Here is a 27,336-nt window from a genome sequence, read left to right on the forward strand (position 1 = left end):
GAGTGCGACGTGGGAGTGGGCCCGTGGATGGGTGCATGGGACTCGCACAAGGCACAAGCAGCGCCGGCACAATTTTGATGACAACGACGCGAAACCCCTCCGCCGCAAAGCACTTACAACGTCGCTTAGGTCTAATACCGATGGTCGACCAGGCTCATGCAGCATGATGGTACGCAGGAGACATAAAGTGCACAAGGACAAGACCAACTTCAACCGTTGCGGTGAGGGATAGGACAACCAACCCATGTGAGGCACGCTTACGGGTGTTTACAATGTCAAAAGGCCCCTCGTCGACATGAGGAACAGCCCCTGCATGATCAATAGGAAGCTGCAGGCTTATGATGAGGACATTGCATTTGCTGTCACTTGTCGAGTCACCACAGTTCCCGTCGCAATGTGGACTAGCAATGGGTGCAGGGCCGAGGCATGCATCGAGTGCACCGCTTACCCAACTTCTTCCCTTTTTCCTCGCAGGGAAAAAGAAGCCACGTTAAACGTGGTCTTCTGCTGCTCAATGCCGACTTTCTCGCTGGCTCGGAACGGAAGCATCCTTGTGGCATCCCAGCTCGGTTCGCTCGTGGGAACGGAATCTAGCCATGTCATGATCAACAGAACAAACCCGATCAAACGTGCAGATGGTCTCCCCTCCCCGCCGGCACCGTGGCACCGTGGCACCTCGACAATGCTAAGCCGTATGCATTCCCACGCAGCTGGACCATGCAGTAGTGGCGCTCTTAGCTGGCGGCTAGCGCATGCACCTGGCGGAATGGCCAGTAGAGCGAGACACGGCTGGGCCAAGTCCAAGGGGAATCCCTGGTCCCAGCGAATGGAGCAAGTCCCTGCCTCGAAATGCTGCAATGAATTGGTTCAGCTGAGGGCGTGGCGGTCTGCAGAGGAATCGGCGGTCACGTTTGGCGTGCCTTGGCTCAGGAAACCGATGGCCAGGACTAGACAGAATTGCAGGGAAAAGCAAGAAGACGGCCTGCCGGCCAAGCGACGACACCCACGTTGGACGTTGGAGCGGCATTCTACATGGCCGAGGCAGGCAAGGAGACAACACACACACACACACACACACACTTTGAAAGACCAGTGGACATCGAATGATATCGGGATTGACGCAACTGGAAAAAGAGCAAAGAAAGGAAGCCGGGTCGAAGGCGGCAGTGAACCGACCTCTCCGGGGAGTTCCAGGTGTTGAAGTTGAAAACGGACGTGCTTTGAGGCATCTCAGACTTTGCTTTGCATATGCAATTTCTCTAGTCCGGATGGCAAAGACTTCGTCTGAAGTATTGAAGCGGCCGTCACGTCAAGCTTATGAAGGTATTGGACCGGGCCGCCGCATAGTCGCGCGGCTTGGGCTTGACGATGGGATGGATGCATGACGGAGGGCGTTGTGCAAAAGCTCGAGCAGCCGCAGCGGGCTGCCATGTATGTACATGCGCCTGTGACAGCCTGTCAAGCCAGCCCACGAGCCATCTCATCATTCATCAGATCAGATGGCACTGGGGCGCAAAATTGTCCGAGCTTCAATTGGGGAGCGCGCAACGACGGGTCAACCAAACCAGCAACGATAGCGTTTCTCGCTTTACCTCGTCTGTGAACAAGCTGAACCCTGGCGGGCGTCTTTGGGGTACTTGACACAGAGCCAGGGGCCCGTGGAGACAGCAAAGAGATACCCGGCTCGACCCCTGCGGGCTGAAGCGCGAGCTGAGCGCCGCCGCTGGGGGAGAGAACCAACCCAACCCACATCTCAGATTTCCCGATGCACCCCAGCGTCGACAAGTGAAGTGTCAGTCTGCTTCTCTCTGCTCGTTCCGCGATGACAGACATTGGCATGACCTGTGCCGACATGGGATCTCGGCCATCGGCCACGGACGCCAAACGGGTGATTAAGATGTGCCGCCGGGTCAAGCGGGACATCATCCAACGGTATCATGTGCCCCGATCTGCCGAGGAAACAAGCATCAATCAATCCTCTCAAGCCAACAAGAAAGGAAGGCCTCGTCTGATAATACCTGGGTACGACACTGCGAAGGGAACCGCTGGCGCGTGCCCGTTCCCATTCCCATCACTCTCTTTCACCCACGGGCAAACCTACCTGGCCGGATTCCGCCCCTGGTATCCGTAACTACCTTCTGCGTGGGATACAAAACAGCCACTGCACTTCGTCGCGCTGAAACTCCAGGAACGCTAGATATGACGAAAATCCAAAAGCGCATCAGGTCTCGCTTCTTGAATGCAACCTCCCAAACGATGATCCTTTTTGGCCCTTGATCGCACGGGCGGTCTTCAGCACTGGTCTTCATACCGCGTCCCAGCGCCGTCATTCCCCGGTATCCGCTCGAGCTCATGGCTATGCACGAGCCCAGGTGTCATCTAAGATGTGGCGAGACGCTCCCATGCCAAGCAGGACCTGGCTTCTGTCAGCTATTGCTTTCCCCATCACGACGAGTGGACGGCCACACGCCGATTTTCGTGCCCAAAAACACAAAGGAGTCTGTGACGGTATCTGCTCTTGGTAGAGCCTCCCCCCGTTGGCCTATCATCTGTACCCAGATGGTTGAGGCAGGCTGCACACTGTACGGCAGCATTAGACACCGCAATGACGTTGGCCATCCAGTTAGCACCCGCCAGCATCACATCGCTTCAGGAGGTGGGATGTGATGAGATGAGATGGGATAACGGGAGAGCAACACCGCAGCAGACCAGACTGCGTGTTGGACCCAGATAGTGACCTCGGGTCTGTGGTAAAGGGTTGAGCAGCTGCAGGGCCTAACCCAGAACATGGAGGCAGCGTCAATGTCGCTTGTCCCGGGGATACCCCCGGGTGCGTGTAGTCGATCCTAGAGACACACACCCAAACCCAACAGAGCCCACCGCCCAAGGCAAGATGATTGACAGTGCCAGTCCAGTCCAGCACAGCAAAGCAGAGCAGAGCAGAGCAGAGCAAAGAACAGGACTGTCAGCACCCACACACAGCACGATGCCCTCTGTACCTGACGGTGGGCAACTACCTACGCAAGCAATCACTTCACTGTCTCTGGGATGAGGAGGTCGCGCCCGAGGACAATGGCCTAGGGTGGGCCCAGCAATAATACGGGTCAAAGTGCGAATAAGCTGAGGTTCCGGGACAGGGGTTGTGCTGGCCCTAGCTGATGGGATCCCAGCTCTCCAACCCGAGATGGAGGTACAAGACTCTTTCTCATTGCCTGCCAGCGCTCGTGCTTGCACTCGCGGGCACGGTACCTCGAGCCGGTCTGCTCGGTCACTGCCTTGCCTTACTTACAGGCAGCCGCCCATATGTGCACCCGCAGGATAGCCGTCCCTCTTCGTCTCCCGGTATATTACCCACACGGTCATTTTCCCTCCCGATCATCAGGCTGGCGGCGTTGTTACATTGGCTCATTCGTTCCGAAAAGCCAATTCCAATCTCGTACTCGACGTCGTCCAAAGTCTGCCAGTTCGGGGAAAAGAAAAAGAAGGTTGACTGGAGCACCACAACAAACACGCTTCGAGCATGATACCATGTAGCTTATTACGTCGCTTCGCCGCAAAAAGCTACCTCGCTATTCTTCTTCTGGCCCGCTACGAGTGGGCAAAGACCTGACCCAGACCCCAAACCAGATGCCAGCGGGCGAGCAGCCAAGCACATGCGTCTTGCTGCTCGACTGGGAAAGGTCAAACTCAGGGGACAAGGGAGATGGGAATCCGGCGGCCTGGTGCTGGCGTTGGTGCATGGAGGGGGATTTGGGGAGTCTCGCCTGAACAAGAAAGCAAAGCCAGGTATCCGTCCTCTGTACAGAGTACCTCTGCCTTGCAGCCAGTCTCGAGGTCAGGGTTCTGGCCTCGACATTTTTGACTGTCCGTTTTTCTGTCCCTTTTTCTTTCTTTCCAGCATGTTACTACTGCCTGTCTCTCTATTTCCCGTCTAAGACTCCAAGTAGGGCCCGTCGTCGACTACCTACCCATCTTCCTTACCGTGTCTACCATTCAGACGACACCCCATCCTTCTCTCTTTCACTCGCACACGCCGCCTATTGCTTCTTTCATCGTTTCTTTTCCGGCTGGCAGGTTGGCCCCTCCCCCCTACTTTTCTTCCTCAGCAATGGCTACTGACTGATGACAGACCTGGCTGGAACACGGCCTTTGCTCTCTGCAGAAACGACACTTGCCTCACTCCCATCCACTCTCGCACTCCCTCTTCCACTTCCATTTCCAACCCAATCACTGGAGCCAATCCACAGATACATGCGTCTTCTTACTGTGCATCCACACCCTTGAGCCCCCCTTGCCCAGGTCTCTTTGGCTGCCAATCGCTCCTCACCCCCTCCCCTCCCTCCTTGTACTCACCCTCCTCGTCCGTGTGTTTCCCCAAGGCAAGGAGCCTCGCGCACTCCTGATGCCTACCTTTGGTTGTGTACTTAGCACACACCAGACAGAGGCTGACTACCTCGTCCGTCAATGAAATATTAACCTTTAATCTCCAGAGACTGGCGCCTACTTTTTGAGAAGCCCACCCCCTTCTTCAAACCCACCGTCCCGGCAGCCTGCTTGTATTCCGTCTTCGACCTGTAACGCCCAGACTCTGCTGCCCCAAGCTAAGGGACATTCAATACGCCACTGTCGCCCGTCTTCCAGGTAAGGTACCAGCAGTGCGGAGGTCAGTAGGTATCTCGAGTGTTGAGAACTACCTGAACTTGATTTACTCTCACCCACCCAGCTGCGTGGTGCTAGACCTTGGTACCTCTTCCCGCTGGACCTCGATGAATTATAAGCCCGGACGGCACATAACAGAGAAGAGAGAGAGGGAAAGTCAGAGACAGAATTGCTGGAGAGACACTGAACGGGAGAGAAAAGCATACTTTTGATCACATCTCTCTTCCATCCTCTCCCCGCTTCACCTACCTCAGACATTCCAACAACTCCCGCTGTCGCCTCCGCCAGCGGAGCAAAGAAACCAATCGCGAGGTTCTATACTACTCTTTTCGTTCCGTAGGGCAGAAGCTACCCTCCTCATTATCCCATCCATTGTCAGACAGTACACCCCCGGTACTTGGAGCTGAGGCGCCAGGGTCTTCTCAGTTTTTGGTGTCCGACTACCCATTCTCAAGCCCCCCTTCAGCCCTCCCGGACTAAAGCCTGGCTGGCTTTTGGCCTAACAAAACCTGGGTTAGCCCCCAAGACGAAGTCCCGCACCATTGCGAAGCTACATATATTCGACAGCCGCCTCCACAGTGGATGGAGGGACGGACTGGACTGGCGCCCTAAGGTGATCGACGCACGATAACTCCTTTCGACATCCCAACCAGGATAGCTTTCAAAACCTGCACAAAGCCTCCTTCGATCTTTCCATTGGCAGACATACTTTACCCTGAGGGACATCTTCTCTTTCTCATCATCATCTCCTGCATACCATCGATCTAGTTTCCTCCACTCCGCCAAGTACTTCTGAACTTTGTTTTGGACACCCTTAAACTCAGTCGTCTTTGGACATACATCTACCTGCAATAATCCCCGGTCTTTCTCTGGACACGTCGGCAGCAGCAGACTCACGATCGTGTTTGGCACGGGGTAACTGAAGTCAATCGACACCGACAAGTCAGCAGCCAGGAGCGAGAAGAAGCATAAGAGTTACCGCTCCCGCTCCTTCATTCCTCAGTGCCTGCGCCTGAGTGCCAACTCTTTTCAGCCGTCGGCCCCATTTTTTCGACCATCAGCATTTTCCGGGAGGATCAACCCTTTCGACGAAGCTACACCATCAGGCAACGCCCAGCTCAAGGTAGCGGGTCACACGGAGACCACAAACCTTCTCCGTAGAGGTTGACAGTCGACCTTCCCGGTTTTTTTCAAAGAAAGGAGATCATTCTTTACAAAATGGCGATGGAAACCTCCCAGAGCTTTACGGCTCGCCGACAGGCGACCCAAGCCTTGCCTCCTTTCCAGCTACCATCGACAAACCAAGATATCCCTAGTATGAGGAACTATTTCAATTACTCAAATCAGATTACACACACTCCTTCACCATGGCCGGCGACGTGCACGAATCCGTCGTCGGCTCCTCCCTCCTCTTCCTCCGCAGCCTCCAACGCGCACCACTCTCCAAATACCGCCAGCTCAGGTCTAACATCGCCTTCAGGAGTGACGGGCGAAGGGCTCAGCCCCCTCTCCTCTGGTGTCAACACCACCAGCTCCCAAAGCTCACACTACTATTCGCAGCACGGAGCATGGCCGACCCCTCAGAGCTCTTCCTACGCGCTTAGCTCTGGGACACCGCAAGCCATCCAGCAATCGCCGTACGGTTCCTCACGAGCGAGCACTTACGAACAGCAATCCCCCTTGCCATACTCCCGCACTTCTCAGTCTCCAGCAACCGGCGGAGAGGGTCTGCCGGGCCCCTCCTACGGCCAGGGTCACCAGTTTTCCCAAGCGGCTTATTCCCAAGCAGGATCTACTCCAGTTAGTTTGCCTTCCCAGGCCTCTCAAACTGCGCAAACAGCCATTCTCGGTTCTCAGACCCCAGTTTCGACGCAGCCTCCCACGCCTGGTGCTCTATCTTCGAATGTTGACTCATATGCGCAGTCCCGACCATCCATTGCACCATCCTACTACGCATCCTCAGCTCCTCAGCAATCTGGATTCCCCGGCTTCCAATCGCACACATCCCCGACCGCACCGTCTCCCACGACTTCTGCCGGACCGGGAAGGGGGTTGGCCTCTATGCCCCACCCTTCCGGAATGGCACCTCCTCAGCCATATGGTCGATACGCTTATGGCGTTCCTCCAATGGGAGGGCCTATCATGTCGAACCTCAACACCCCAGGGCATCAAATGTCTCTCGTATCTGGTATGGGCGTTGGTTACCCGCACCACATGGGTCCCTCGATGTATGGTCACGGCCACGGCAGTCAAGCAAATGCCCAAACGGAGCGCCCTTTCAAGTGCGACCAGTGCCCACAATCATTCAACAGGAACCACGATCTGAAGAGACACAAGCGAATCCATCTGGCCGTCAAGCCCTTCCCCTGCAACTTTTGCGATAAGAGCTTTTCGAGGAAGGATGCCTTGAAGGTATGGCTTCCCATTCTCATATTTCAATCTTTGACACTGAGAAACATCGCTAACGAACATTGTAGAGACACCGCCTCGTCAAGGGCTGCGGAAACAAGGATGGCGAGAATGCTTCAACCGACAACAACCGACGTTCGCCGGGAGATCACTCCGATGCCGGGACACCCACCTCGGTCAAGCGCGAGGCATGAACTGATGCCTATCCCGGTGGCGCGCGAGGGACGTGGCTGTCAAGGTTGTGCCTCTCAAGCAAGCCACTTTCAACGTTCATCTACACCCAAGGTGGAATGGCTGCCTTGGTTACGAAACTGAATCACGTTGGCGTCAATGGCGTTCGGAAAATGGGTCGACAAATTAAGCAAGATCACGATTCCATCAAATCGAATTGGTCTTTTTCTATACGACACTTTACTATTTCTCGGGTTTAATAATACGGGGTGAGGCTATAAGGGTCGTTTCACCGGGGATACCAAAACCTTATTATAAGGCTTCACTTTCTGGGTCAGAAATCACGACAATGGGCAACGGAATCGGTGGCGAAGGAACGGATTGCGACATCTACTTTGGGTGCTCAGGAAGGGCGACACACGCAACATACCATCATAAAGGGGAATAATGGGATCGGACACGGAACTCGGCGCAAGAGGGTAGGGCCTTGGAGATTGCAGCAGGCGGAAATGCTATACGGTGTTTGGAAATCATAGCTTGTTGTTATTGCTTCAAAGATACCAGTACAATGTACCATACGGGGTGGGGAAGGCTGTCTGGGACATCTAGTGCTGTGGGGATCTATTCAGAAAATTGGACAGGTGAATAAGAAGTCATTTGTGTACAAAAGAAACTTTGAAAACCGGGGTTGTTTACCTTGATCGATTAAACTTCAGGAACATATCTTAGACTCATCTTTCGCGTGACAGCAACTCGCAAGCTCTGTAGGCCAGTGACCGCGCGTCGTGGATAGTCATGGTCGATGATGTCAAAACATGCGGTTCGTGACCAACCTCTTCCATCAGCTGGCCCGAGACAACCCTTCTGCCCTAGATATCATGACCGACATGCTGCCGGAAGTGAAAGTCAATCACGCAATGGCAGCATCCGTATGACTGACTGGTACGAGCTGCGCGTCATGGGTGAACAAGGTCGTGGGGGAATTCGGCAACCCAGGTTCGCAGACACGGTCATCACGATGACCTGTGGTCCGCGGTCGAGATAGCCTCGTCGTGTCAGGCAGAGACGAGAAACCACAGACAGGAGGACACTCGGGTCCCCTTCCTGACGTGGCCGTAAATCTCCTAGATCACTGCTCCACGACTTAAACCATGGAGCTATATCGTGACGCGCAGTAGCAGCAGAGCGGAAGCAAGCAAGCAAACGGGCAAGGTGAGGTTGAGGAAGGTTTGCGGGTACAGTGTACCGTGAAGCCTCACGCCCCACCCCCTTCCCCCCCGCGCCCGGGCCCCCCCTTTCATCTGATCTAGCTTCACAGACTAAAAAAGAACGACATTTTTAGCTCCCCAAGTCAGGACGGCGCGGGCGTGCTGACAGGACCGGAGGCATAGGGAGAGAAACAAAAGAGGCGTATAGACGAGATGAGATGAGATTTGGGGGGCGCGGCGACGAGCACGGTTGCATGGGCAGCGAGTTGGAGGGCGGTATCTCTAGTCCAGCCATGGTTTCGCCTCTCCGTTTTCTGCCATTCAACCACCAACGGGTAAAGGGGCGGGCCAGAGAGCGAGTGGGAGGCAGAGAGAGAACCGGAGATACAAGGCTAGAGAGGGCCGGGACCATGCAGACGCAGAGCCTAGATTCTGAGTGCTTGTCGGAAGATCGGATGATGGGACGCGGAAAGCGCAAGTCTACCGACAAAGCGCGCAGTAGATCATCTTCTTCTCCCCCGCGCATGTCCTTTGCCATAACCGAAAATAAAACCCATATTTTTACTCGTTCTGTGATACTCGATAGATTAGTATGCGCGGCGGTCGTGGAGCTTCGCCCATTCCGGCCGGGAGAGATTGTTTCTTTCTGCAGCTCAGGAGCAGCAAGTCCAGCAAGTCCAGATGAACTGGAGAATCTGGAAGCTTATCGACCAATATTGGTACTCCATACATCAAGCTTCGGCGTCGAGGCGTCGAAGGTTTGAAAAGAACCGCAGCTCACCTGGTGCCTCCTCCCCGCGTTGAGAAAAACGCCCATCACAGCCAGCCGCTAAGGTGTGGTGGTGGTGATGGTGGCAGCAGAAGCATGTGGTTGGTGAGTCGCCTTTGATGCAGGCTGCAGTTAACTTTCCTCATACTGTTACGACAGGTGATGCGGTGTTAGTGAACCCCTTGCTTCGTCGTAGATGCGGCAGCGAGTGATCATTGACAGGTGACTTTGCGGTTTGTTTTTTCCCGTTCCAATGCTAAAATCCCTCACCAAGTGTTGATCCAAAAGGGTTATCGCATCCGAGCTGGACGCGTTCAATTCTGGAGATGGCCCGAGTATCGGGGTGAACAAAGCCAGTCCCAAATGCCTTTGGTAGGGCAGGAAGGGTGAAGGGGCGTGGCTGAAGAGGCGAGACGGCTGGCTGGAAGCTGAACCAAACCTGAGGTGAGCTGAGACATGCTCACGCGGAGGAATAGAAGAATAGCGGCGCTTTAGGGGACCAGTCCAAGAACAACCATCCTACTCTTTCTCGCCTCCCACTCAGCGCCTCCCACTCGGGAGGACGAGGGGGCTTCTAGCCTTCCCCTCCTCCGCTCTCCTGTCCCCCTTTACCTGGGTTTCGGTGGCATGCTGGTGGCATCGCTAGTTGACGAGCTAGAAGGAGCCACGCCATTTTTGCACGAGGGGGCTCTCAGAGTTTGTCTCCATGATTGCATCCGAACGAATTGGCATTATAGCCCTTGGTGTCCAACGGGTCCCTCACATCCCATGTTGGTGTGGTGCTACTTCGTACTCTGAAGGTGCGAGTGGGGGATCACTTGACGACCATGGGCTAACCGCGTCGACTCCTGATCGTCCTTTGTACTACCCAGAGCACATCGTAGGGTGGGTAGACACGGCAGGCAGAAGGACCTTGCTTCCTCTCCCCCCAAGCGGCCGGTCGACTTTGCGATGTCGCATATGCGCGTATCCTTGGCGAGCAGGACGCATGCCTTTCCCTATCCCAGTCGCAATAAGCATTGCAGTCGGAGGCGGTGACCACTTCCTTCACTCCTCCGTTTTGGAGAGGCATGCCACGCCGTCCTTCAGCGCCGTGGCTGCCGGTTTTGGCGGACGTTCCTGGTGTTCTTTCGCATTTCCTCTTCTCTTTCTTCGAGTCGGCGTGGTATGGCACAAGCCCTGCTCGCCACGTCGTTCCTGAGAGACGCCGTTTTGAAGGCATGTCCACGATGCCGTACGCCCCAAAGGCGGTTCCCGAAGCCGGGTGAACGCTGTGTCCACGAGGAGGAATGAAGGGGTGGAGGACCGCCGGCTGTCGGCAGGGGCATTGCCAAATGTGCCGCCGCTGACAAGGCGGAGCACACTCTGGCGAGGTATCTCGTACAGATCAGCACACTCGGAGGGAAGATAAGTCGTCATGCTGCTCGATATTCCACTTTAAGGCTAGTGGCTACCTTCCGGCGGCAGCGGCTGAACGTCCGGATGCGGGATTGGGGAATTCCATCGATATCCTGCGCTACAGCTCCGCCGCGTTCCTTCCCACCAATCTCACCTCTGCGTCCGAACCAAACGAACACGGTGAATTTTGGTCAGCGGAGGTGGGTTTCTTGGAGATTTGACTGGCTGAACCTTGAGCATCTGGGCGCCTCGGACGACACACGCGTCGGCGAGATCCCGCAAAACGAGGGCGCAAACGGGAGCGGAAGAAGCATTTTGCGGCTCTATGTCTCGTCTTCAAACACTATTCGAATCCAGACAGCCACCGTAATGGCCATCGCATCGTTCGAAGTCATGGTACTCAATTGCCTGCAGTAAGCTGACGGTGACTTTGTCGACCCCGGCCGTATGTCCTCTTTGCGATCAAGTTCCTTCAATGACGAAAAGCACAAGCTCAATTCCAGAGCGACGTCTTCTTGATTATTCTTTGGTCAGATGAACGGCGTGGTGTTTATTTCAGTGACACCGCTGATGCTGTACGGCTTCCTGCTTCAATTAGGACGACCCATTTTCGTTCAACCAGAGGACAGTATTTGATACCCGAGTAGAATCCAAACCCTAGTTGATTGGAACGGGAATGATTTGTGGAAGATGGCGTCCGCGTCAATTTTGCCGCTCGTGTTATCTGTAAGCCAGTCATTTCCTCCCACCCATCATCGGCCTCACCTCTTTGGTAGAACGTTTTAGCACAGAGTACAGCATGTAATGTCAATGAGTGGTGGGCGCAATTGTGTACGTTGACTTGTCGTTCGGTTTGACAACGACTGACTTAAAATAGTGCGCAGGCTCGCGCAATTGTAAGAGCCTGTTCTAAGCAGCAAAGTCTCGCACATGCAGCCGAGGACAACGGTCACCGGGCCAGGCATGTGCCCAATATCATCTTCGCGGACAGCTCCTCAGATTCGGATATTTCCTTCCTTGTCTAAGGAAAACGGCATCGCACTTGTCGATCACTTCAAGGATGGTGACTGGAGGTTGCTTGATGTCGACCGAATGCATCCGTCGATACTGAAGAGCGACACCTTGAGCCTTCTAGATGAAGACTTCATCCTGGTCGAGAGTGTAAGAAAATTATTGGGTAGAACGGAACGCCGTTCGCCGTGAACCAAATGGGCATTCATCGGGAAAGAAGCCAGGGCATCCGTTGCAAGTCGTCGAAATAGACTCGGCAACCTGCTTCACCCGCCCCTTGATCCCGGCTCCGCGGTTTGGGTTGGATGCAGATGGGGATGTGATAGCCTGTGTTCCCCGCCTGTGACCAACCATGGCTCCAACCCACCCAATTTCTGTGGACGCTTGGTGCAGATCATTCCCCATGTCTGACGGAGACAGGTCACCAAGAGTACCAACCAAAGGAATTCAACGGCCGGAGCGGGAAAACCACTTACTTGACGTCGCCGAACTTTATTGTAGGCTGCGCCGGCGTCAAAAGCGGGTGAGTTCTGGATGGCCGGGTTGACGGGAAGCTGCATGGGGCTTTGGGATTACAATAATCCTTTCGGCAGCAGTCATAACGAATGAGATGTTGACTGCACATGCGCTATCTAGGTAGTCAATACGATCTTGGTGTTCGAGTCGATTCACTGCCCCATGGCAAAGACCACTGGTCAGGTGTTCCAACACCATTGACGGTTCCATGTCCCATCCTAGCCAGCAAGCCAAGGATGCGTTCAATCAGCAGTGTAGCGGCTCGGGCATCGGGCAATTCATCTTCAAGCATTCCCGAAGCACTGTGAATCGTTGCCAGGATAGGTTGTTTTCCGGCATGGCTCATCCGGAGAGTTCGTCGATCGCAACCCACAGGAAACCCGGTGGCCGGCTCAGGGGCGGGATAAGCACGAATAGCACAGTCCATTTGCCGGCCTGATTCAAGAACCGCCGTATCCGAGCGGTTCAGAGGTGGAAATTCACTCGACAGGGAAAAGCTTTCCTGCGTTGATGGAAAGATTTGAAGGAAGATACTGCTTATCGCCATCGGAGTCGGCAGGCTGCGAAATGCCAAACTGCCATGGAATCGATCGAGTATTGCATACCCTCCACAAACTGGCTCTTCGTTGCCGTGGAAATGTTGGGAGCAATTGTTACTATAGCCGCCGATGACGAATAGGGGGTACACGGCTCTTTTTCTATGTCTGAGTTTGAGGGTCTTTTGTTTGGCAGGTTTTGTCTGGATTGAGCAAACCAAACGTCTTGACTCGTCAGGACAAGCATACGCCCGCAATTGAACTCAACTAGAAGCAACTCTAATAGAGAGTTTGGATGAGGCTGGTGGTTTGAGATGGGAGCTGATGATTCCGACTTTAGCTGAGACTCGTGCCACCTCAAGCCACATTAGTCCTTCTGAATGCCATACTGCTTGCATCAGCTCCAAGCTGGCAACAAAGGCGCAGAGGCAAGATTGTGGATTCGTTTCTTGCTGCGCCGAGGAGCCGCTGCTGACGACAACTTCAAAAGCCGCTGGTGGGTCAGACACGGGTAGGTGTTTTCTAGGACGTTTCCGAGAACTGAAGACGGGTCACCGTTGTTTGACCATCTGAAAACACATGGACTACTCGTGATTGAATATTTTCATCATCTGTCCGTCTTGTGGTCCTTCGATACGGCCGTTCATCGTGAAACTGTAGCTGATTGCTGTTTTGGGTAGATGAAGTGAAGTTCTTGATTCGGCCGAAGAACTTTCAACCCGAACTTCGCGCCATCGCCACGTTCAATAGGAACAGAATCATGGTAACACGCGAGAAGTGGGGCGGTATCAAAGTATCGGGGCAATGATGCGCAGGCAGATCGCCAATCACGTCTCTCGGACGAAGAACTGAACGGCAATCCCAGCAAAGACCGAGTTCCAACGGATGCGATTGGCGGGTTTGGATCAGACTGCCAGGATGAGTATTGTTTTCCAAAGGGGAGACCGGCCGAGAATAGGTTGGGTTTTGTCTTGATTTCGGACGAATGCTCAGACTGGCCTGAACATCATGCTTTGGTGACGACACATGAGACAGTCTAGCTGCATCTCTGAGCCTCATGGTAGCAGCCGCAAGTGCACCCTGAGCTTGTGTCGAATAAGCGTGATATTGACTCAAACGAGGGCCCCTTGATTTTGCCAAGCTCACTGACCAGACCGCCGGCGGGCTCATTCCACCTCGCACGCAATCTCAAGTTCGAGGGTGCGTATTTGAGTTCTGTCAGGCCTGGGCTTGGCTGGACTGATCTGCTTCGGCGGCCCATGTTCGTGTCTCCAAATGGTTCAGAAACCCGGGGGAGTTTTCTATTCTGGGAGTTCAGAGGCGTTCGAGTCATCCACGGTGTCTTCCGCCGGAGGATAAGGCATACCACGGCGCATATAATGGGGTCTGTTGATCGTGTTTTTGGGTAGTCGGGCAGCTAAGTGCAGTATATCGTGATTAGCTGCAGCTCTGCATCTTTTCGTCTCGTCATTCGTTCGAAGTCTGTGTGGATAGCGAGAGACTACGGCGTAAGGCAAAGTAGAGAAAAGGCTGATGTCGGCATCCCAGATGAGCAGGTTGTTTGAGCGCAGAGTGGCCGGACGTTAGAGTTCGCGTGTCACTCGAGGTAAAAATTGTTAGCAGGGCCAGGTAGCAGTACTTTCAGTACTTTCTTCTGCCCCGGGCGGGGCGAACACTAAACCGAGATCGACCAATCAGAAAGAGCTTCTCGGGGGCCTCCGCTTACTATCCGTCCTTGGCGCTGTCGCAAACTCCATATCTGCGCAAGTTTGGCAGGGGGTCGTCCCACGAGGCCAGTGACTTACTTCACGGGACCCCTTATCTGCGTCTCGGCATCATTGCTACGGCGAGCTGCTAACGGCATCTTAGGACCATCTGCGTCCAGCCGTCCGTCTCACCTAGGACCATCCAAGCTCCATGGCCGGTCGGCAGGAACGACAAAAAGTCACATCTGCCCGTCTCCAACATCTTGGCACGAGCCAAGTCACCTCGCGTTAATGCACAACATGCTCTTGTTTCGCCGTCGCCTTGCGAGTCCCCATTCGTAACACCCTCCCTGCTTGAAGCGTCTGAAGATCCCTCGCAAACCTTCTCGCCGCCAATCTATATCACCGTCTTCGCCGCCTGACTCTTCTCCTCCACGCCCCGTCCGAAGAAGATCACGTCGATCTCTTTCACATACGTCGCTTCGAGATCTAATATCTAAATACACGGCCGGGACTGGAGCCTGGTTGGAATTTCTATCCCTCGTCACACTCTAATATCAAGCGCTTTGTTTCCTTCACGACAGCGTCGACCGCTTCGCACGTTCGAACCGCCACCATGGACGCTCTTATGGCAAGGCATGGGGGAGATGAGCATACGACGACGGGAACGGCCACCGCCTCCGATGCCATGCCCGGCATGGATATGGGATCCGGATCGATGAACATGAACGGCTCGACCAGCAGCGGCTCAAGCATGAGCATGATGATGATGACCATCTTCCAAACCAACCTCCGGACCCCGCTCTACACTGAGACCTGGACTCCGAACAGCGTTGGAACCTACGCCGCCACCTGTATCTTCCTGATTTTCCTCGCTTTCGCCATGCGCAGTATGGTTGCCCTCAAGTCCATTCAAGAGAAGCGGTGGTTGGACAAGGATTTCAAGCGCCGATACGTCAGTGTGAACGGCAGACTGGGAATGGCCGACAAGATGTCATCGGACAGCATGGCGCAGAAAATGGTCCTCTCCGAGAATGGCGTCGAAGAAAATGTCACCGTCGTTCAGAAGCAGCACGGTATTTGGCGACCATGGAGATTCTCGGTTGATCCCGTCCGGGCACTGATTGACACGGCCATCGCTGGTGTTGGATATCTGCTGTGAGCAATCATCACCCACACTCGATTTCAAACGTGGTACTAATGGGCACATAGTATGCTGGCTGTCATGACGATGAATGTTGGCTATCTTCTCTCGGTTCTCGGCGGTGTCTTCCTGGGCAGTCTCGCTGTTGGCCGGTTTGCCACCATGGGCGAGCACTAGGCTACCCCGATTTGCGACGACTTTGCGGCGGACATGACCGGCTGCAGTCTGGTTGACAGGCTGACGAGGTCTTCTTCCTCGGTAATCCACCAGCGGTCGTGGATGCTGAAAAGATGGAAACGAGTTATGCGACCACGAGTACGGACAGTTACCAACCAGCTTAACCTTCAACAACAACAAACCTTCAGACTTTTGGGATTTTTTTTTTCTTTTGGGTCCTTGTCAAGGGAGCCTCCAGGCATCCAGTGGCTAGTATATGACACTCGTTCAGAGGTGCTGTAAATAGCACGATCACATACTGCTGTGACGGTGGTACTGCCAATCTGGCAGCTATGACATGAAGCCGTCGCGAGTTTTGGTCCCCAAATGCCTGGCGTGGTGTTCCTGCCCTCCTGCAAGTGATAGTGACGAATGTAGAAAGTACAGATCCGCTGGGGCTAGCAACTGGTCCGTGCAGAAACCTTCTCAAACCCCCTCAGCCCTTTCCCAATTGCGCTTCCTCACTAACCGAGACACTATCATGGACCCTACCAGTGCCATCTCGCCAGGCCATCCATTGTTCATGTGATACATTTCCACTGTGATCGAACCGGACAATAAGTGAGCCGCTCGCTCAACGGGATTGACATGTAAACACCACCAGTGTTGGCAACCAAACACGGATTATTAGGTAAGCTGTCGATTGCATCAGCCAGGACCCTGCCCAGCGCCCACTCACCGCTGCAGGTTGCACAGACGACGACCAGAAGCTAATGCTCTTGGGGAAATCTGCCCATCGTCCACGATAAGATCCACGCTAGGCATTTGGATAAACACTTGCTCTGCTCCTGGATCACGTTACTCGGGCGCCCTGGGTACGATATTCCGATATCGTCGATTCTTTCACATGTTCACATCCTCACGAGTACGGATACGTTATGATTGTCGACAAGCAAGCATCCTCCCTCCACAACTTCCGAACCTCCGAGTCGTGGGGCCTGAGGGCAACGTCACCCGGACCAGGCGCAACCCCCGATCACGCCGTGGGAGGTCTTGATTGCCGCACTTTCAGAGGGCCCGTCTGTCCAGAGAGCTTGTTTCTGCCCGTTTCATCTGAACCACTTGTGCGAATAACACTTCGAAGTTTCACTGCCCCGACGCTGGCTGCCACTCAAACCACGCGGTTGGCCAATCCACGAACGAGTTCGGAAAGTTCCACGTGGCGTACAGCAAGCATGCGAATGATGCTGTCCCAAGATCCCCTCTCCATGCTAGGGCTATGAATGGCTGAGCTACGAGAGTGTACCGCAGTAGACGTCGTCGCCGCCTGCGTCGGTGTCAGAAAAACCGAAAGGCAACTCATGAGAAGATTGTTGGCGCAGTTCTGAAGAAGCTTCTCAGCCAGCTTCGCTGCTATTTGCGGTGTAATTTGGGCCTGACTGGTGACTTGGAGGTTGGCTGAACCTTGCCTGTTCAGAATCATCCGCGTTGCCGCTCGTCGACTGGCTTCACGGGTCTTGGGATAGAACACCGGACGATGGAAATGTCGACGTCGACTAGACCTTAAATGTTTCTGACGGCTGTATGACAGGTCCCCAAACCCGACGGATTTGTCCATGTCAAAAAAACAAAAAAGCGAGGGAATGACACGGCAACTCCGAGCACTGTGTGGTACAAATCTCCCATCAACGGACCTCGGGCGAATGTGGGCCTCCACGATGCTGTCCGACTCCAGCGGCTGTCGTTGGGATGATGCAGAGTTCGTGGTTGTCTGGAAAGGACAAGGACCCAGGCGTGAGGCTGAATTGGGAGACAAACGTCGGTGGAGAATGCAGCCCAACCATCCGGAGGGCAGCGCGCGGACGCCGTTATTTCAAACGTCGGAAGGGCGGCGCATGATACGCAGAGTCCGACGGGCTCCGGGGAGCGTTAAAGCGACTTCCGTTGTACGTTCCTACTGGCTCATGATCGCAGTCTGACAGGTGAACTGAGCATGAGAAGTGTTTGGAGTTGTCAACAGTCAAAACAGAGAACGAACCATCCATTGTCAGTCTTGATTACTTACTGAAGGCCACTCAGTAAGGGCAAAACGACGACCTCGGGAGCAGTATCCGATCAAGGAGATATATCCTTGGAACTCGGCAAGATAGCCTTTGCGTAGGCCCGAAAAGTCGCAAAAACCGCAACTCAAAATCAACCTCGCTCTTGGTCATCCTTGCTCACGGGGACTATCTTCTGGCCGGTGCTTCCTCCTGAGCGGTGCTGCTGCCAATGGCATCTCCCATAACCACAGCTGTAGCCTCGTCGAAAGGTATCACGACAAACGACCTGCCCTACAGATTTTCCGCAAAGGTCAGCCAGGCAAGACACAAAAAAATATGACTGCTGTGTCTTTTCAAATACACCAACCAAATTATGCTCAAGGCTCCCGTCACAAGCGGCCGCGAATGTCATCAAGCCCACCAGGCCCAAAAAGGCAACGAGCTGTCCCTGCATCCTGTCCCAATCCAGGCAGGACCTTCCCCACCATCGACAGCTTCACCGAAATGGAAACGCGTTTTCTACCCCGCTAAAGAGACGCGACGAGCGAGAAGAAAAAAAGAAAGCGCAAAATGAAGCTTCGGATAAAACACATGTGATTTTTCTTGACACGATCCACGCCAAGTCATCGTCGCAGCCGCAGTCGATTTAGCAGCCGTATCCATACACACAAAAAGACAATTGATCACCACCACCTCAGCTGAAAGACAGTCAGCCCGCCAAAAGGCACCTGGAAGCATCCGTACCCAGGCGCTACCAGTTACCCCGCTGCCCGCCGTGCGGACATGCATTGCAGACACTGGCGGCAGCACCAGCACCACGGGCAGCAGTGCGCCCCGGATAGTAGCCGCTGATATTAGGCCCCCCCCAGGGTTGTCAGGTCCACAGCCAAACCGCTGAGTCTAACCCTTCCTACCACTGACAGCGATCGCAGCGCAAGGCCGGCGCGGCGGGCGGGCCTCCCAGCCGCCGAATCACAATCCGCCAGACAGCCAAAAGCAGCATTCGACTTTCTCAGTTGTAGCTGCCCTTGCATTCGACCCGATCAGCCCAGGCCCGAGCGAGGATCACTTCTTTTCAATAATTGGGCGCGAAAGATGTCGCCTTGCCTGCTGAGGAAATCCCGGTGGCTTGCAATGTTGCTTACTTCCCTCCCAATCCGACGACATCAGCCCGTCCGCCCGCCCGCTGGCTGCGATTGTTCAAATACCGACCGTACTCGCTCAGAGCGGGTTCGCATGTGGATGCTGCATTCTCTCCGTGAGGTAAGTCCGGCCCAACCCCCGATGTTTGGATAAATACGGTAATTCCAGGGAGAAAAAAAACACCATACAATGACAAAGGGACATCGACGCAACATGGATTTTAAGAAGATACGTCCACACTACACACAAAGAATCATCCCAAGAAAAAATCTTAATTGCAGCGAACCCGCCCTTGAGGAAGCTCACAGTGTCTCGCATCACTCCGTTAGAGTTCAGTCACTTGTCATGTCACCATGACGGCCACCACCACCACCAGCGCTCGCCACACCTACCTGCCTACCTCCCCTTCCGCAAACGGCAAGGTTCCTAAGACGACGAATGATTGGCGGTGCTGATTTGTAAGGATACCGCCGACTTGTTTCACGGGCCGTTTCCTCGTTTACTCGCAAACTGGGGGGTTAAACACTGTGGACAAAATACTTGGTAGACGGTAGAGAGAGAGAGAGAGGGGAAATAGGCAACATCGTGAAGACGTGAAAGTGATTAGCAGTTTTGTCAGGTCAGGCCCTGACTTTCTAGTAACAGAAAAACAGCCGCGCAAAAGGTCAAGGAAGTACAGTGCTATCATACAATTCAACTGATTCCAACCCCTCTCCCATGGCCCGGTCCTCCCCTCCTTGTCCGCATCGTGATTCGTTTCCCCTTTTCCGAAGCAGCTCGTCTCTCTCGTCTTGTGCCCCTGGGCATATCTCATCTGACTCCAAAAGCAATTCGGGCGCGGAAGGGCGATAGAGGCAAGGTCTTTTCTCTCAAGAGAGACAGAGCAAGAATACAGACAAAGTGTGTGTATGTGAGTGTATAGTTGTTTTGTTGATTTGCCCAGGGCCGGGGTATCGAAGCCGAGTCCTACGAAAATCCTCAGGGGAGGTTTTGTGGAAGAATAACAAGAAAATAAAAAGAGGAGGTCGCGCGCGTCTTGGCTCATGATCCACGACAGAAATCATCAGTCCCATTCCAGGAAAATGTGCCTGCCCCAGCCGTGAGATATCATGCTCTCATGCTGAAAAAACCTAATCCACCCGCGCCGGAATCTCCTTCCCTACCCCTTCTCAAGGGCAGACCACGCGAACATCCTCCCCCGCATAAACGAAAGAGAGAAAAACTTGGCTAGCACCGCCATACAAACTAACGCGCCACGCTTCCAACCTCCCGTCTGGAGCCAGCATCAGAAAGAAAAGGCCCACGGCACAAAAATGTTGTGTTCAACGAGACCGCCTGCGCAATGCCTGTCCGTCCGTCATGACTTCTCTCTCATCGAGTGTGATCCATGTTGCCGTGTTCTCGTCACATCCTCCCAGGTGTCCACCACAAGATAGCATTAGGTCTCGCTCCGTAATAAGGGCAGTGCGCAGAAGTCTTTGATCCTCGTTTAATGCCAAAGCCTGCGACTGTGGTCATTGGCCAAGGACTTCAGACCACCGCGCACTGGCGACGGAATCGAAGAAGGGGAAATCGGGAGCAAGGGAAATAAAAGAAACGTAGTGGAACGAGATCCAGCAAGTGGTAACACCGAACTTTAACGCCAAACCGCCAGAGCCTCGGGTTTGAGTAAAAAAAATGCCGACCATGTCCGGTGCCGACGAGCGAGGTCTCCAGAATGCAGAGGATGTCAGGTATCAACGAGAAATGCATTGGTCATGGAGTTGTTGTTGTTGGCTATCATGACTGGTGCGACGTGTGCTGGGGGAGACCAGACGGAGGCATCGCGTAGCCACCACCCCGTTGTTGTTGCTGAACATAACTCTGGTAGGCGAGCGCTTGCGAAGGGTCCATGCCACCGACGGGCATGCCGTAGTTGGGGGGCATGTGAGGGTTATGGGGCATGCCCTGGCGTTGGGGAGGAAGTTGTTGCTGAGGAGGCTCTTCGGGAGAGTCGACCTGGTTCGAGTCGTCGACGCCGTTCTCACCACCCTGAGAGGGTTCGGGAGCGTTCAGGCATGCCTGTATCGCGAGTTAGCCCTCAAGGTCCACACTCCGGATGGAAAACGGGGAGAAGCCATACCTGGATCAAGTTCTTGCCCTCAGCCTTGGTGACGAGAGGCTGCAGCTTTGGTGTCGTGAAAGTGTAAACCAGACCAGTCTCTGAGACGACGAGAAGCAGGACCTGAGTACCGGTGAGGACAGAGAGTTCGTAGGCCTAGAGAACGCGTCAAGTTAGCAATTGATGCGTCGAGTACGATGGTTTGCATGCGGCCAGGCGAAGTGTGATGGTGATAACAAGCAGGCGTGTGGAGGAATGCGACGGGTACTTGCCTTCTTCATAATACCTGCTTTGCGCTTGGAGAAGGTGATGTGACGACGAGACTTGTCGTTGATGAACTTGATCTCAATCTTGCGACGCTCGCGACCGCCCTTGTCGTCATCATCATCTTCATCGTCAGCGGTGCTGGGACGCTGGCGCTTGACGCCTCTGTTCTCGGCAGCGTTGCCGTTGCCAACCTGGGACTCGTCGAGGTCGGTGGGCGAGGTCTGGTCGTGTTGATCGGTGATGTCGGCCATTGTGGACTTTGTGATTGTGGGATGGTATCACGAGGCAGTAAAAAGTAAAATAACGGTGGAGATGCTGCTTTGAGCGTGGTGCCGATTGATCTATACTTGATCAGGAGGCAAGGGCTGTTGTTGTGTGTAGCTTGATTCTGTCGCAGAAGAAACCAGGTCGGGACGGGACGTAACCTGTATCGAGTCTGGTGCAGAGCGGTTGCGGTGGCCTTGTGGTGGTTGGTGCCTTGCGAGTGGTGGAGGGTGGTGGCAGGTGGAAGGATGGTAGGTAGAGAGGAGGGACAGGAAGGAAGTAGGGCGAAGAGCCAAAACCACAACCGGGAAAGGCAGGTGTAGGTTGCTCGGGTAGTGGTGGCAGCAGGTGGGTAGTGCGTGTAGTGCGTTTTTTGCCGACCAACGGAAGCGAGGAATTTGCTGATTTAATTTTTTTATTTGCTTTGTTTGACTTTTGGGGCTGCCGTGCCTGGCATGCGCTTGTGCTTGTCGGGGCAGCGAAGGAACAGAAGTTGTCTAGGTCGGCGGTAGTCGAAATCGACTATCTTTTTTGACAGGCGCGCCGTGTGGTTGAAGGATGGGGTGGTGGTGTTTAAAAAGGGTAAGTGGTGGTCGCGGTTCTGGTTCGCGGGTACGAAGCAAGGCAAGGAGGTAAGGTGGGAGAGAGGCTTGGCCTTGCGAAACGAACTGGGCTGCGGTGCGGGTTATGAGCCGAGCGGGTTTGGTTTGTGTGGTGTTGGTCTGCGGTTCTGCGGGTGCGCTCGAGTGGATTGGAGGGTGGGTGGGCGCGCAGAAAAAAGGAAAAACGCGACTCGAGGAACCTGGGACTGGGTACTGGCTCTTCGGGTCGGAGTTTGGGTTGGGGGGCCCACGGGTGAGTGAGCTGAGATCGAGGGTGATAATGTGCCTGGGAGCCTGGCAAACTGAGATGGGTACAACACGTCCGGGAATGTGCTGCAATGGTCCTTCTTTTTTTTTTTTTTTTTTTTTTGTGATTGCCTTTGCACTAAACCGATAAACGGGTTTGGCTTGACGCAGAATAAAGGGTCAAAATCGAGAAATGCCGCTGATACTGGCGTCTCTTTTTCTTCCTCTCTTCGGTGGTCGATGCGTATCGGTAGACGCTTCTGGCTGTCAAGTAGTTTCCCCTGCTGCTCAAGAAACAAGCAACAAGTGTCAGTTGGGGAAGAAGCTCGATTGAGAATAAGGCGAAGGGGACTGCGGAGTGAATGAAAAGAGGATAGTGAGGTGGTAGCACGGGCTGCGGCCACGACCAGACAGTTTAAGGAAAAACGAAAGGCGGGGGGGTGGCGGTCTTGGGCTCTGGGACTCTACGGAGACCTCAGAGTCGCGACGGGGGGGCCTTGGGGGAGAGACCAGGGTGTCGAGTGCTAGCTAGGTTGTAGCGTACAGTGCGCGATACAAGATACCTGGCCTCGAAGGGGGTGGGTGTGGGAGGGAAGGTTGTGATGGATGTTGAATGGGTGGATGAAGAGACTGAGATGATGGTGGTTATGGTGAGGGTGCCTGGGGTCAGGTACCTTTGGCTAGGTAAGAGGTGGTGGGATGGGATGGGCGGATGGGATGTGCGTATCCGTACTTTTTTTTTTTTTTTTTTTTTTTTTTTTTTTCCCTTCTTTCTCTTTTGCTTCCCACTTGCTTCTGCTTTTCTGGTGCCTTTCTTCCGGGATGCTGCCCTCCTTCCTCGCATGGGTCACTCTATCTCCAGCTTATCTAATCACATTTCAATCAACGGATACAATAAGCTGATGGGAGGAGCAGTGGGCATCTGTGATCCAAAAACCGCAAGAGCGAATAGACAATTGAGTCCGGAACAGGACACCATCGACGGAAGGGCTACACCACGGACGCAGACAACGGCGGCGGGGAGATGTCCAGGGAAGCGCGTGTACGAATACTAAGTACATAGGGTACCTTCCCAGCAGGACCAGACGAGCGAACGGGGTTGGTCGAGAAGGTGAGGTGGTGTCGAAAGAGGAGAGTGGGTCCTTCCACAAAGTGACGACCTCCCAGGTACCTTACACTGTTCCCTTCTCTCGTTCACATCACACGCTCCATCCCGAGTTTCTCTCCGCTATCCTGAGATACTCCGTCCCTCAGGTCTCAGCTCTGAATTTCTTCAGCCCTTTCCTTCCTCCATCACCACCTGCCTCCTGCTCCCAGTTAGGCTCGTTCATCCGGCAGGCGTCTTCTCTCGCCCACTTCGCCATGCCTGCGTTGACGGAATACTAGCAAAGTCTCGATAACGGTCGCTTTTAATCTTCACTGACCATCAACAAAGCACATTGTATATGTACTCCCTCCTCTTGTCTTTCCAGGGCCCCCCAGCAGCCTGCTGAGGGACGAGAGATGAGGAGAGATACTAGCCCACACCCACCTGCAGCTAAGAAGGTTTTCTCCCAGCTCAAGCGCAAGTACGCAGTACAGGCATTCGCACAAGATACAGAGAGCACTGCGAATCAGCATCAGTAGGAATCGCTATCAGTCAGTATCTCGACTACCCGCATCTGCATCCGCACGTATCAGTACCGGCAGCGCGGCAGCACCACCCGCATCCAATATGTATTTTGCCTTGCCTTACTCATCATGTACCGCCTGCCGTGCCAAAAACTTGACCTCCTCTTTCTTGCCTCGTTCTCTTCCACACTTTATTATCAACACATCATGGTCTTTCCCGTCATGTATTGGACATTCGGCGCCTCCAAAACGGCATTGTGGTGCCTTGAGCAACACCAGGCCCAACCCTCGCGCCTCGCATCTGTATCCTCAGCACATAGGTACGAGTAGACAACTCAACTTCTGAGCAATACGATGCCAGAGAAACCCCCAGCACCAGCCCCGGTTGTAGTCCCCGTCCCCGATAGACGCCAAGCGATGGCATGCCCTGCCAATTGACACTGTTAGGTTGCGTCCCGCCATGGCTGTGGGGCATGTCGGTCAGGTCGCGGCCGACCGGACCAGACTCGCGCGGCCCTAGGCTGGCTGGATTTCTGGACGCGGATTTTGGGGAGTTTCCCACGCCCATGGTCTTTGGCCCGTGGACGTCGAAGGTTAGGTTGTTTCCGCACTCATTCATGACTTGCGGCGTGCGCAGCATTCGTACCTACTGCAGCTTGACTCTCCCATGTCTCGCCGATGCGCGCACAGGTAGGGCAGTTGGCTGCGGTACACCTGTAAATAGGTACGGCCCTGAGCAATATTGCTTGTCTATCTGTACGCTTAGATTCAGAGGCATTTACAGGGTCATCTATGTCATGTAGAATTTTCCTGAAAAGGGGGCGGGCGAGCAAACGCGGTGCAACCGTCGCGATGAACAAGGGGTCGTCGATTTGACGCGTCGAATCTGGTCCTTTCTTTCTTTTCCCTTTTCCTCAACCTTCCTGTCTCCTGGTTCGTGCCGAGCAGCTCGAGCTCTCAAGGACCGTGTGCAGGAAACGTACCTGACTTGTCCGGTTTGGGATCTGCTCCCTGTGTCTCGAAACTGCTCGCCTCGAGTATCGGGCTAACGCAAGGCAGAGGGTTGACGGCAGAGGTCGACGTCCTGTCAGAACCTAGAACATTCGCACTGGCGCTGTCAACGCCTTCTTTTTGGCTTCTCTCGCTTGCGGTCGCGTTCGTGGCTTTGCCTTTCCAATGGCTTTGGCCGCCATGCGCTGAACCATGACGGCGCCGCCCATCTGTCGTCGACTTGGTTCCGGGGACAGACCCTGTCTCTGCCGGCGAGCATGTCAGTCACGTCAGCAGAAGAAAGACACCCACGACGGCTCCAACTCCAACCACCGGTTCTCTACTGCGTATGTCTCGCACTCACTGTTGCCCCTCATTTTTAGCTCCTCAATCCCAGGGCCAGACTACCAGTGGCATCCATGGGAAATAAGCGATCGTGGTATGGGTACAGTGTAACACAGTATGCACCATGGCGACTCGTAAACAATGGTCATAGCAGCGACTGTCCCCGAGTGGTTCCATTGGCGTTGTGGCTTCAATGGCAGCGCGATAGAACAAAGGGCCTGCTCCCGTAAAGAGGGGACCAACGACGATGGGAGAAAAAATGTCCAGCCAAACAAAATGACCGAACCACTCTAGAGAGGAGCCCCTATGGCCTCGACCTCGAGAGACACGAGGAGGCACCGCACAATATTGAACGAACGCGCCAACGAATAATTAATGATTCCTGGGCCAGGTGGGTCTGTTGCCGGCCTGTTGATTGGGATCATGGGGGAATGAATGATCGGGAAAGCGCCCAGTGCGACCAGTGTGTAAGGCACAAAATTGCGCCCCTGCTGCTTACCGCGACTAGCGGTATCGAGGACCTCGGCTTGTCTTTGTCTGCTTTCCGTTCTCTTCACGTCCGCCAATCGCCCTTCGGGTTGGCTGCTTTCAGCTGGATGATGCTCAAGTCGAAAGAGGGCTGCTTTCCAATGTCAACTTGTCACGCCCCCGCTGGCCTGGTTGGAGCAAGGTCTGCGCGTAAGGCTTCCGGTCCTTGGTGAGCAAGCACTACCCACAGCGCAACGGCTTGGACGTCGGCTCGTTGGACACCTTTGCATTGCGCATTGCATCGCAGCGCTTCTGATTAGGAGTGTGCGGGTACGTAGTCGGTATCCTGCACTGCATTCTGGAGACGGGAGTGCGTGGAACCCTACGACGGCATTTGGTTGGTGTCTGGCATCTGGACAGTGAACAGTCTGCTTGGTAACTCGAGGGATTCGAAAAGGGTGTAGGGGTAGTCCCAGGTGCCGCTAGGAAGCTGATTTCCTGGTTTGGAGAGCTCTTGTTCCATTAGGCTCATTTGCGCCCATACTCGGCACAGAGCTCTAGAAACCTGCCTCAATCAGCGGCCAGCCGTGGCATGTCATCCGCATGGGGCAATTTGCTCATCGTAGCGTGCGGCGCGACAGGCTGGCTGGCGAAGGATTGACGCTCAGCGACGTCCGCAAGCAACCCAAAGTGCGAGTTGCATCGGCCGAGAGAAATGACGGATGGCCCGCTGCGCATCATGGCCTGCTCAGAAGCGCATGACATGCTCCCCCAGCAATCATTATCACACATCACTCCATTGATTTGCAGAGACTATCGATGTCAAGCTGCATCAGAAAATGACAGAACAAGGGCCACAAAGACGTTGGACGCACGATCACGCCGCGCCGTAGCGTATTATGGCACTATGTAGACGACTCTCATCATCTGGCAGAGGTGGCAGTTGCAGGGCCAACCTGACCAATCAGTGATTGGCGGAAATTGGCAATGGATTAGTTTGTGTGTCCCTCGACGGCGGGATCCAAGAGAGCAGAATCGATAGCGCTGGCCAGACCCAGCTCGGAGGGGTGACTTTGATGTGTCTCTGGCTGTGGGCGGGTCGATGTTCGTTCGTTCGTTCGCTCGGTCGAGATAGATGCCCCACGCCGTCGCTGACCGAAATCAAACGACACGACACGGCGCGGGCATGGGAGTGTCGTCGAACCAGGGTCTGGTTGGTGGTTTGATGGGGAAGGGGGATGGGAGTCGCCTGTCGGTGCCGTCGCGTTGCGGCACAGCACACGGTGCTCGCTGGCGGCGCTGGCTGCTGGTGCTCAACATGGGACGTGCTGTCGAGAACGTGGCCCCAGAGCGGGGGCAGCCAGGGCGGGCTAAGGATGGGTAGCGTGTGATTGCAGCGGCCACGGGCACGGAGCAAATGTCGTGAGCGTGGAGTCGAGGGCCCGGTCTCCAGGGATTCTCTGATGGATGCAACTCAGTGGCCAACCTGAGTGCTCAACGGCGTCAAGTAGACTGGGTCGATGCTGGGAGAGGATTCGGAGCTTCGGGGCGGATCATGGAGGAGCACATGTTTG

General features: G+C 54.5%; 3 protein-coding genes across 3 annotated transcripts; 2 read left to right on the forward strand and 1 right to left on the reverse strand.

Moving 5' to 3' along the window:
* Window positions 1-6,873: 6,873 nt before the first annotated feature.
* On the forward strand, window positions 6,874-7,262 carry COL26b_001768 (uncharacterized protein; the record flags this gene model as incomplete). The annotated part of the gene is made up of 2 exons (XM_053174710.1): window positions 6,874-7,071; window positions 7,137-7,262. The coding sequence occupies 2 exons, from the start codon at window positions 6,874-6,876 to the stop codon at window positions 7,260-7,262; spliced, it is 324 nt and encodes a 107-aa protein (XP_053041333.1).
* A 7,737-nt stretch (window positions 7,263-14,999) lies between these two features.
* COL26b_001769 (uncharacterized protein) lies at window positions 15,000-15,704 on the forward strand (the record flags this gene model as incomplete). Its single annotated transcript, XM_053174711.1, has 2 exons — window positions 15,000-15,541; window positions 15,596-15,704. The coding sequence occupies 2 exons, from the start codon at window positions 15,000-15,002 to the stop codon at window positions 15,702-15,704; spliced, it is 651 nt and encodes a 216-aa protein (XP_053041334.1).
* Window positions 15,705-20,647: 4,943 nt separating this feature from the next.
* COL26b_001770 (uncharacterized protein) lies at window positions 20,648-21,487 on the reverse strand (the record flags this gene model as incomplete). The annotated part of the gene is made up of 3 exons (XM_053174712.1): window positions 20,648-20,929; window positions 20,991-21,070; window positions 21,238-21,487. The coding sequence occupies 3 exons, from the start codon at window positions 21,485-21,487 to the stop codon at window positions 20,648-20,650; spliced, it is 612 nt and encodes a 203-aa protein (XP_053041335.1).
* Between the last annotated feature and the right edge of the window lie 5,849 nt (window positions 21,488-27,336).

This window comes from Colletotrichum chrysophilum (genome assembly GCF_026319265.1).
Source record: "Colletotrichum chrysophilum strain AFK26 chromosome Unknown scaffold_8, whole genome shotgun sequence".
NCBI classification, from domain to species: Eukaryota; Fungi; Ascomycota; class Sordariomycetes; order Glomerellales; family Glomerellaceae; genus Colletotrichum; species Colletotrichum chrysophilum.